At 40.7% G+C, this 12,068-nt stretch overlaps 1 protein-coding gene across 1 annotated transcript; it reads right to left on the bottom strand.

Moving 5' to 3' along the window:
* Positions 1–4,807: 4,807 nt before the first annotated feature.
* Positions 4,808–9,554, bottom strand: her13 (hairy-related 13). The gene is made up of 4 exons (XM_063906323.1): positions 9,260–9,554; positions 7,418–7,504; positions 7,245–7,326; positions 4,808–6,513 (listed from the first exon to the last, which is right to left on the bottom strand). Exons 1-4 carry the CDS (start codon positions 9,344–9,346, stop codon positions 6,068–6,070), a joined length of 702 nt encoding a protein of 233 aa, XP_063762393.1. The 5' UTR covers positions 9,347–9,554; the 3' UTR covers positions 4,808–6,067.
* Positions 9,555–12,068: the final 2,514 nt, after the last annotated feature.

The following is a 12,068-nucleotide window of genomic DNA, read 5'->3' on the forward strand; positions in this document are numbered from 1 at the left end:
TCGAATCAATCGGCTCTAAGGAAATCATGAAATAAAATTTCCTTGAAGGATTGATAACAAACTATTCAAAATCACTTCCCCTGTTAGACTACCAGATTCTCTTCATACAAGAATGTTCTCTCGTAGGTTAAAATACATAAAAAGGTTGAGAAAAATATGCATTTTCCCAATTTTGGTTAATAGTTTACTCGACTTCCTGTGTTTTTGCCGGTAGACGCTTCTTGTCACCTGCCTACGTGCGCGTGCACGGAGACTTCTACAACCTGCCTGCTTGTATTGATGTGAGTACCAACAATAGCCATGTTTGGTGTTTGTGTTCATTGTGATTCCCATTGGGGGAGTTGCTTTGAGGCCTAAATGGACGGGCTGTCAGTGTTGTTGCTTATTAGAGACGTTTGGAGTGCTAACGCTGCTAGCTTCAAACTGTACTCTCTCCTGCCTTCTGGTATGTTCAAAAACCTAAACAACGACAACCAAGAACAGCCTCTACCCCTGAGCCACCCGGCTGTTGAACCAGTTAAAACAGTCCTTAGTTCAATACTGCATGCTAACTTTTTGAGTTCACTTTATAGCTTTTGTTATGCCATCGCTCTCAACTATGTATTCCTCCCTGTATCATTGTTTACGTCTGGGTGTAAAGTGGTGCTGCAGACCTAAGAGAAAAGGAGCTTTCTGAACATTAACCCTATGTCACACACACAGCAAGGTCAAGGCCGAATAGTTTTAATTGTAAATATATTTGCATTAAATTACTTTAATCATTCAGAATTCCAGGTATTGCTCAATTTACTTGTTTTTGATCCTCTCACGTTGTCATTTTATTGTTTCCTTTCTTACTTTTTAAATAAAAATCATTTTGTATAACTTGTGTAAGACACAATGGGACTCCAAATTGACCTGTATCTTTTCCTATGTCATTTCATGCATGCCTGAGTGTTTCTTTGCTATATCTTAGCTATAATATATATATATTTAGCCATTAATATTCAAAATGTGTATTAAATATCTTGTTTTTGACAACAAATTACTATTTTCATTCTCCCTTTCTTAATTTATGAGCTAAAATAGTGTTTGTATACCGTTTTTATACATGTCTTTGTATCCATGGCTCATGTCTAGCAACGAAATTTAGCAAAGAAACACTTAGCTATTCATGAAATAACATTAAGGGGCAATACAGGTAATTTTGGACCCATGTTGTGCCTTAGCAGGGGTCTGCGTCGCTTGTGTATCAAAGGGTTAAAGCATGTCACAGTAGAGACACTACATGCTAATATGCAAGGCCTTGCTAAAATCGTTTTTGCAGGGTTACTAAACTGACCATTTAGAGTTTCACTTTAGAGGAAAAGTATATTCTTTTTAACTGTTTCCATGTAAGGTAGATTGCTGTTAAAGTGCATTGTGTCTGCCATGCTGCTGGAAGTGATTGTTCTCTCAGAGTCAAAGACAGTTGAGCAGAAGCTGTGGATGACAGGCTTCCCCGGGGATCTGTTTCAGCGACATATGCTCCGCACCGCCGTTGAATCACTCTCACGCCAACTGTTGCATGGCACCGACCTCTGACCTCAGGATTTAAATGCACGGTCAGAAACGCACAGCTGATGCTTTTGAACCTCCCGCCCTCCGGTCTGTTTCTTTTCTTTCTTCCCCACTTTAACTAAATGTGGTAACCCGTCGTCTGTCGTTTTCAGTTAGCAGCTTTTCGGTGACATTCGAGGGTCTGATGGAGGGAGGTATTCCCACATTCATTAACACTGGTTTGTACATATATCCTACCAAAAACGCACCTTTTCACGCATTATCATCCTAAATTAATTGCTGTATTTCACATGTTGTGTGGATTTGTATCAGGGAAATTGCAGATATGATTTACTTTACTTCAGTTCAGTGATGTGTGCTGTGTCTGATTTTCAGACAGTGGGGTGTGGCAGTAATTAAATTTAGCTGAAGGTCCTTGAAGTGAACATCCACACCCACCCACCCACCTGAGTCCTTATTCCCTGACATATACACTAAATGGTTTACACACTACAGAGCAACCAGAAATTGCCTTTGTTTTTTGGAGACTAAGTTGGGCTTTTTACATTGCCAAAAAAGGCCATCCTTGCCATCAGTTTTACTCTGGATCAAGTGTGTGTGTGTGTGTGTGTGTGTGTGTGTGTGTGTGTGTGTGTGTGTGTGTGTGTGTGTGTGTGTGTGTGTGTGTGTGTGTGTGTGTGTGTGTGTGGTGTGTGTGTGTGTGTGTGTGTGTGTGTGTGTGTGTGTCTCCCTTTGAAGAAGAATGGCAGCCTGTTTGTCTCCTTTGTGTCTGTCAGTTGTGTGTTTGACGTTCCTCTGTCAAATGTCCTCTGCTTTGATCATGGTGTCTCCTCCGCTCACATTTCAATGTCTTCACACCGACGTTCACACCCAGTCTGAGAACAGCAGAGGAGCTCTCAGATCTTTTACTGGAGTCAAAGTAGTAAAACTGCGGTGTATAAATAGTCAGGCATTTAAAATACAAGTACTAAGGTATTATATTGTAAAATAAACACCGTACAATATGCACTTCACCGTCATCTGGCTGCTATTACATTACTTTCTTTACTCACATTTTATAATACTGCTGCTAATCGCCTCTGCCTTGAATGTGTCTTTATTCAATATTTAATCCCTTTAGTTGCTAGGCAGATTAGGATTAATGATGGTAAGTATAATGAGCCCTTAAATCAGACTGTAGTTCACCTGCAGTAAATCCAGCAGCTACCCTGCAGTATACAAAGCCATTCAAACTAGCTGCACCTTTACCAGCTTTGAGAGCACTTTAATGATCAATCATTATAAAACATATCAGAGATATTATTCTGAAATGGACCAATCAAACAATGACTACTTTTACTGTCGCTACTTTAAGTACATTTAGAGGAGAGTACTTTCTACTTTCACTGGAGGAACATTTAGAATACTTTTACTGTGACAGAGTATTCCTACACTCTGGTACTTCTACTTTACTCAAGGACAAGATCTGAGTACTTCTACTTTACTCAAGTACAAGATCTGAGTACTTCTACTTTACTCAAGTACAAGACCTGAGTACTTCTACTTTACTCAAGAACAAGACCTGAGTACTTCTACTTTACTCAAGTACAAGATCTGAGTACTTCTACTTTACTCAAGTACAAGATCAGAGTACTTCTACTTTACTCAAGTACAAGACCTGAGTACTTCTACTTTACTCAAGTACAAGACCTGAGTACTTCTACTTTACTCAAGTACAAGACCTGAGTACTTCTACTTTACTCAAGTACAAGACCTGAGTACTTCTACTTTTACTCAAGAACAAGATCTGAGTACTTCTACTTTACTCAAGTACAAGACCTGAGTACTTCTACTTTCACTCAAGTACAAGACCTGAGTACTTCTACTTTACTCAAGTACAAGATCTGAGTACTTCTACTTTTACTCAAGTACAAGATCTGAGTACTTCTACTTTACTCAAGTACAAGACCTGAGTACTTCTACTTTACTCAAGTACAAGATCTGAGTACTTCTACTTTACTCAAGTACAAGACCTGAGTACTTCTACTTTACTCAAGTACAAGATCTGAGTACTTCTACTTTTACTCAAGGAAAGTAACTCATCTTGGCAAACAAATTGTAAGTGTACTAATTGTTCTTCCTAATTGTTGTGTAGAAGTCATTAAATGGAAATACTCAAGTACCTCAAAAATGTGCCTATGTGGAGTACTTGAGTAGATGTACTCAGTTATTTCTAACAATGGTGAACACCCTAACTCCTCCCAGGTGTGTTAATTATTTCTTTAGCATTTAAGGATAATTTTATACGAAAAATAAAATGTAATTTTCACCAAGTATTAGACATAGCCCATCGGTGTGGGGTATGTTGTGGAAAACACGAGAACCAGACACCAAAGCAAATTCCTTGGATGGCAATAAACTTGATTCTGATTCTACCTAGCTCCTCCTCTAGCGTCCCTCTGGGTTTCTTAATTAATGCTTCAAGATTAAAGGATAGTGCGACAGAAATAAAGAACAAAAGTGTGATTTTCACCAAGTGTTAGATGCAGCCCATCGGCATTGGATATGTTGTGAAAGGCAAAAGATAGGATTTATTTCTCCCTGTCCTTTTTACGTCAGGAAGTGAGGGTCCCTGTCTTTGCAGCTGCAGACACAGAGCAGACAGGATCTCACAGCCCTCTGCTAATGTACTCGTTGTACCTGAGGTGAGACTGAAGTCACTCTGCAGAGGTGTGACTCCTCAGTGTCCCTCCTTCAAGGGACAAATCCAGGAGGAGAGGAAGGTGTTAAAAGAAAGAGGAGAGGTAGTCTTCAGGGTCTCAATTGCTTACAAAGACTTCTAGCGTTTGGCTCCATGTGCGTTTGTCAGGAAAAAGAGGTAAATCTGCACAAAGCCATGCAACTCTGATTAAAAAATTGAGGGGTAAGGCAAATGAAACCTTAAAATCCCTTTCAGTTTGCTTTTTGTCACATTAGGAGCTGTTATTGGGCCATATAATGAATCCTAATCTATGTTTTGTCCTCTCATGATCTGTAGAGTTTGACTATAGAGCAAATAGTTTAAATCATCACCCACATTTCAGTTTTATTTACAGACAATCAAACCTTATTTTTTAGTTGAAAAATAGAATTTCTTTTTACTTTTTTCCTAATTGTTAAGGTCAGACGAACATATTTTGTTTATATTTCTTATTTTACTAGATGCTATAAATAAAACACACAATTAAAGTAGTGACCATACTTTCTTTTTTAAGTTTTCCTTCATAAAAAACATTTCTTACAGGTCAAATTTCACCAGAGGACAATTTTATTTGCCTGAATCACTTTACAGACATTCACCTGTTATCCTTTAAAAAGTATGACTTAATAAATGTAGATTACCATATTTTATTTCAACATTGGAACATACTATTTGTCCTCAGACATCGAGTCAAGTCAGCTTTTCAATTACATTATTTTATTTATCAAATTCAGACATTTTCACTGGCATTTCTACACATCGTTACAACATAAAGTGGTCGTTCTGAAGGAGGCTACTGGTCCGATAAACTACAGGCCTTTATGAAATACAATAGAAATATTTATATTAATCAGAGTCATTGCCAAACTTCTCGGTTTCTACAAGAGCTTTTCTCCACATACAAATCCTATATACACAGAGTTTAAAAAAGAGAAAGAAAGAAAGTGTGATCTGTTCCTCGTCTGTCCTTTGCCGGGTTATAAGTGAATGTTTCCTCCTTCTTCCACACGACTCAAAGCCAGGGAGTCAATACTGAAAGGGAAAGGGAGCGGGAGGGGGGGGTGTATGCCCAGGAAAGACCTCTGTATTTCGATGAAGGAGAGCTCTAATTCCTACGTCTCCCAGAATGCCAAGGGATCGATTCACACGCTCAATACAGTGGTGCAGTGATGACGTTTTTTTTAAGGCAGAACAGGAAGTCAGCACCCCAATGGCTCCATCAACAAAAAGCCAATGGGATTTTTCCATTGGATTTTGGAATATTGCAGAAAATATGATCTGTGGAAATGATGATGGCACACGTTTTTTTTCAGCAGGACATTCTCCGCATATTAATACTAATTTGTAATTTTCGAATGGCTCCGCATCACCCCCGCTAAGCTAAAGGCGGCTAATGTTCGCCGTGATGACGTTTAATAGTCCTCTTTAGTCACTTGTTAGCAACCGCCATTTTTAACAAACAAAACGTGAAAATCTCTTCAGCTTGTTTCAACCACAGACCTTATTTCAGGCTTCTTGCCAAAAACCAATCAAAAAACCATTGATGCCCCGAAAGTGGTAAAACGTTGACTCATTTCTGGGTTTTAGGACTCCTTCCTGCACCACTCTACTGTGGGAAAAAGATGTTCCTCCACACAACGACAAATTGATCTCTGGGGGATCCAGCTAAAGAAAAGTCCATGTTTGTGGCCAGGGCTTATTGAGTCAAGAAATGCATTGTGCAGCACCAAAGAAATGTTTATTTTGAAGTGTTTATGTGTGCTAGGGTTGAATACTCCGGTCTCACATCCTAAAAAGATATCCAAACCCTTACCAGGGTCTCCACATGGACCTCTGGTAGGTCACTATAGCCTCCCGGCTCTCGGGGCCCTCGGAGGAGCTCTGGTTGTGCTCGCTGTCGGTGTCGTCCAGGTCGGAGCACAGGTCCTCGCTGGAGGTGGTGGACGGGGCCGGGGAGTGGGCGGAGGACGAGCCGCTGGATATACTCCGTCCCCCGGGGGAGGCCAGCGACGAGCAGTCGCCTCCGTGCCAAGTGCTGCCGTTACTCCCAGAAGTGTCTGTGATCAGATCCATCAGCACGTCCTGCAGGTGGTCCTCGTTCAGCGGCATGCACTCCAGCAGGTGGTTGAGAAGCTCCGCCGCCACCGTGGCGTCGATCCCGGGACAGGTGGACACGAACGTGTGGACCTCGTGCATGCACTGGATGTATCCAGCCGCAAACCTCTCGCTGGCCTCCTGGGTGAGTGTGTCTGATTCTGTGGAGGAGAGGGAGAGATTAGTATAATAAAAAACTAAATACAAAAACAGATCAGGAGAAAAGATAAAAAGTGTATATGAGTTATGTGTTGTTTGCTAAAGTAGGACATGTCAGACAGACAATTAATACAAAGCAGCTTCTGAGCACACACCATTTTATGGCCTTAGAGTAGATTTTGACCTATTGTTAAAATACCACAAACTGACTTGTATTCCCTCTAGGTTAATTGTAGCTGTCATGTGATACCGTAATTTGCATAAGTAAAAGTCGACTTGTGACGACCCTGCATCAATTGCAAATACACCATGCAACCAGTTTACTATGAGCTATTTCTTCCTGCTTTGTTGGACAAATTTTAAGCCATACCAATAAGCAAATGTCTAAGAATGCATTTCCCTGGATGCTGTTATTTCCTGCTGCCATTGCAACCACTTAAAATGTATCTTGTGACCTCTGATGGGGCTCAAACCCCAGGTTAGAAACCCCTGCTCTATGTTCCAGGTTTTATTTGAATAATTTTAAGCCCTGAAGAAGCAAAAGTATGCAGAAAATTCACGTCGAACAAAATAGTTTTTTTCTGCTTCTTCTTTGACCCCATGAAACCTATCTTGTGACTACTTAATGGGGCCCCAACCCCAGGTTTGTAACCACTGCTCTAGATTTAAGGTCTGAAGATTTGAGAGGATGCTTCACAGGGTCAGATTTTAAGGCTCTAAGAGCTGTGCATACCTAGGCTTCGGTTCTTCAGGACCTCCTCCACCTTCTTCACCGTCATCTCCAGCACCTCTGCATTCTCCGTCTTGGAGTGGAGCTGTGCGTAAAAACCAACGGTTAAATCTCCATCAGAAAACACCCGAACCCTCCTCTGAATCTCATCTACAGGTGACCTCTGGTATACTCACGTCCGAGTCCTCCAGCAGAGTGCGCAGCTCCTGCAGACTCTCGTTGATGCGAGCTCTCCTCTTCTTCTCCACCAGAGGCTTCCTCGTCTGCAGCAGCACAGAAAACACAATCAGAAATCCATTATTCGTCCGACAGTGGGGAAATGTACAATAGTGCAGCAAAGAGGGCGGTGCTAATAATACCGTAAATGAAATACAGTGTCCGCGGTTTAACTAGAGCGTACAGCCAAATGTGTCCAAACGGTGCCTGATTTAAAGTAAAGTATTCTATATTCTGCAGTGTTTTGGATTTAGAACATTTAAATGATCCAGAATATTTTATATATTGTTTATATTTGATATAATATTTTTCCTTTTTTAATTTTGAATTGGTCATTTTATTCCACTTCTTAAGTATTTGTATTTTAATAGAGAAGTAGAAGCAAGGGATCACTTCAATCAATTGTAAAAGTAAGGTAACTGTTGCATATAGCATTGGTATTTCCCAACAGTATTGTGTGGAATCCACACACTAAGTTGATTAAATTAATTGAGAATCAATAAACCTTATTGCCATTAAACTCATTGATTTACAGTCACCTGTTCAACAAGTACGTAAAATGTGACCGCAGTGGTTGAATTTGAATACGAGTGGCAGCACACTCAACAGTAATGTGAAGTAGTAAGCCAACAGGGACCGAAACACAGCTTTGGATATGATATATTAAATGTAATTAACTGTGAGAATCAATAAACGATATTACCATTACACTCTATAGGAGGTGCGGTGCCGAGTCACCTGTCTTAACAAGTAGGGAAAGCCAGTTTGGCCATACAGTGCCTGCTTTTGTAGTGTAGTAGCAGCCTGTGATAGAATTATTGAATTGCTACAAAAACAAAGTGTATGTTACACATATTACTTCCAAACAGTGGTGTGAAGTAGAGAGCCATCAGAGACAGAAGCTTTGGATACATCATGTTGGAATAAATGAACTGCTATTGCCATAACACCTGCAGTAAATCCAGCAGCTACCCTGCAGTATACAAAGCCATTCAAACTAGCTGCACCTTTACCAGCTCTGAGAACACTTTAATGATCAATCATTATAAAACATATCAGAGATATTATTCTGAAATGGACCAATCAGACAATGACTACTTTTACTGTCGCTACTGTAAGTACATTTAGAGGAGAGTACTTTCTACTTTCACTGGAGGAACATTTAGAATACTTTTACTGTGACAGAGTATTCCTACACTCTGGTACTTCTACTTTACTCAAGTACAAGACCTGAGTACTTCTACTTTTACTCAAGTACAAGATCTGAGTACTTATACTTTTACTCAAGAACAAGATCTGAGTACTTCTACTTTTACTCAAGTACAAGACCTGAGTACTTCTACTTTTACTCAAGTACAAGATCTGAGTACTTCTACTTTTACTCAAGTACAAGATCTGAGTACTTCTACTTTTACTCAAGTACAAGACCTGAGTACTTCTACTTTTACTCAAGTACAAGATCTGAGTACTTCTACTTTTACTCAAGGACAAGATCTGAGTACTTCTACTTTTACTCAAGGACAAGATCTGAGTACTTCTACTTTTACTCAAGTACAAGACCTGAGTACTTCTACTTTTACTCAAGAACAAGATCTGAGTACTTCTACTTTTACTCAAGTACAAGATCTGAGCACTTCTACTTTTACTCAAGTACAAGACCTGAGTACTTCTTCCACCTCTGCTCATTGCTGTTAGCTCTGCAGGAAATGCCTTGCAGAGCGTCACCGGTGTAACAAGTGCTTAAATCCCGAGTGTGTCCAAACAGAGCCTGATAATTCCTCCATTATTCCGGGGTTTGGTACCTTTCTGTCCGCTTTGTGAATCCCATAGTAAGACTCTTCTTCATCCATATCCAGTTCGGAGCTGCTGGGTCGAGCCGAGGGGGCCATGTTTGCTCGGATCTTCTGAGGCTCCTTGTTCCAGAGGAGCAGCTGGCAAACGGAACCGGTTAGGGTGAAAAAAATCGACAACAAGCTCTCAGGCAGAAGCGAGGCGCCCTGTGTTTATTGTGCAATCCTAGTGAGACGTGCTGCCGGCGCTGGGTGTCTGTTGTTAGTATTTATAGGGGCTTATTAACATGTGAATGGGGGCTGAGCTGCACAACAGAGCGCACACGGCCGCAGCCAATCAGCGCGCACTCCCTTTGTCTCCGGCCAGCCCCCGGTCTGCGCCCCCAGGAGCTGCTGGGCTTTAATCTCACGGGCTGTTGTGTCAGGGTAACGACCACTCCGTTTTTTTTCCTCCATTATATCAACCGTGTGTGCTTCCAAAGTCATGCTCGTGCAGGATAAGATGTCATAACGATGCAAACACAGGGTTTATTTTGAATAAAACCGTGTTATTGATGTTTTAAAAACAGTGTGATGTTACCCAGGGGTTATTTTATTAATACAAATAGTTATGTTTAGTATTTTTGATATTATTTAGATCATATATTATTTAGTATTCACATTATCAAGTGCAATAATACAGCTTTTTACTTATTTTTTAAAAGTTTGTTTGCAATTTGCTGATGTTACTGGCTCCTTTAATGCTTTATTTGTATTTACGTGTGCTTGGCTCTTTGTTTATTTATTTTGTAAGTCTTCTTTTTTTACGTTTGCCTTTTATCTGCACTGTACCTTTGCTGCTGTAATAATGTATATTAGAGGGAAAAAAAAAGGATTTCTGATTCATTATCCAAACAATGGCTTAGTATTTATTATTTTTGCAAAGTTTTCTGACCACTTTGAACAATCACAGGCTTTTGAATCATTAAATATCTGCTCTGTTTTCCCCCCTGCCCGACCGTGTCCTCTTTCTGCTGTCCTCGTTGTCCGGGCCTCAGCAGATTTACCGGCTGCTCGTGGATGTAACGCGATGCCTTCAGTTGGCAGCTGCTGGCGGCCCCTCGGATCCAAACTGAATCAGCCGGGGGAATTAAGGGCCCTTCTCCAAAGAAAGCGACAGGTGTTGCCCTGCGTCTCGTTTGTTCTCCGTTTGTTTGGTGACTTCTGATTTGTGTGCAACTGCATTCTCACGTTCAGCTCTACTGCTCCAGAGTGTGTCTGATAACATATGGCTACACCCTATTTGTATCATGGTGTGTGTATAAGCATGCACAATATGAAGTTGTCCAATTCAAAACCACATTAGGTCTGTTGAGAATTAAAAGATGCTGCCTCTTGTGGTGTCAGTTTTGGACTTTGTGCGTTTGGATGTGCTCCTTTACGCACAATGTCTATGTGTTTATGTCCAATAACAGCACTCTGCCTTCGTTATTATTAATGTTTCGTACACTGTATTATCATGCAAATGACCTTCATAATAGAGCAGTTATGTCTGCTTGGAAAGGAAGCTCACAGGCATCCGTCCAGGTAAATGCAATTTGGTGTACTAAGGTGTCCTGTTACGCACAGCATTTGCGCAAAACACACACCACAAAACTCCAATGTCCTGAACGCAGGAAGAGTTTCAGACTTTTGAAGTGGAGGTTTTTGGCACCTCGCCAATCCCAGATCCCTGCTCCAGATCTTTTAATGGTGTGGACTGTGGAGAGCAGCTGTCTGGCTCGCTTTTGTTGGAGAGCTCTGCTGAGGGACCATGCTCACCCCCCCCCCCCCCTTCAGAGGCTCCATGTGGCGGCCAATCATAACGACAATAATAGCGGGAGAATGGGCCATATGTACGTTTTCACTTCCCAAAACCCAATGATGAATGACTTCTTTATTAAAATATAACTGGACTAGAACACTTGCTTTGACCACAGCTGACATCTTGATGGCTTTGTTCACCAAGATGCAAATGGCTGTGATACTGAAGTGCTCCCAAACCCTGTTTAAACCTCTCTGATTCCTCATGTGTGCATCCCCCTTGTTTTTAATGATAGTCTACCAGAGGCCACTGACTATAGGACAGTGTCAGTGTCTCAAACATTACTTAAGGTCAATCTTAAGGTCAAAATACACATATTTGCATAGAAGTATTGACGATATTAAAGGTTCACTTCCGCTGAATCATAAAAACTGTGTCTGATTGATGTGGTATTGCTGTTTGAGTTTAGTGACCTATAGGGTATGGGATACCTGACTATGTTTCCTGTCACCAGTCCAAATACAATGAAGAACATTTAATTCGTAGTGTAGTGGACATTTAAAAATGTAACAGCATCATCTCCAGCAACAGTGTCTTAATGTGTCAGGAGGATCCACCGCTTCACTTGGAACAGTTTTCATTGGAACTGCTAAAGAAATAGTCCCTATGATAATTGTGATATAAGATCAGGTGGGACAATACCAACATTGCTCTGTTTGAGTGTAATAATACACAACCAAATTCATTAACTGTTCATTTCTACATTTCAGTAGAGGCACACCTGTTTATCTTAGGAGGGTTTGAGCAACACAAATTAAATTACATTCGTCTCCATTGTATTGGAATCACCCGAGGTAAATCAGAAAATGTGTTGCTGGCCCTTTAATTGAAGCTTCACTTTTACTATGAAGACTGAAAACACGTTTTGAATCCTGACCAGTTTTAAGGAGGAACCAGTCGAACCAAATTAAGTCGAAAAATACAAGACAAGTAATCAGTTAAAGATACTGAGAACATGTTGCTGATACCAAAGGGTAT

The sequence above is a fragment of the Eleginops maclovinus genome, chromosome 18, assembly GCF_036324505.1.
Source record: "Eleginops maclovinus isolate JMC-PN-2008 ecotype Puerto Natales chromosome 18, JC_Emac_rtc_rv5, whole genome shotgun sequence".
Classification (NCBI taxonomy): Eukaryota; Metazoa; Chordata; class Actinopteri; order Perciformes; family Eleginopidae; genus Eleginops; species Eleginops maclovinus.

Bases quoted from the DNA above. Each gene is read 5' to 3' on its own strand.
- her13 (XM_063906323.1), bottom strand. From the start codon at position 9,346: ATGGCCCCCTCGGCTCGACCCAGCAGCTCCGAACTGGATATGGATGAA. The intron at 7,327-7,417 runs GTGAGTATACCA...TTTTACGCACAG, and splicing joins CTCTGCTGGAGGACTCGGAC to CTCCACTCCAAGACGGAGAA. The intron at 6,514-7,244 runs GTATGCACAGCT...TCTCCTCCACAG, and splicing joins CCTGAAGAACCGAAGCCTAG to AATCAGACACACTCACCCAG.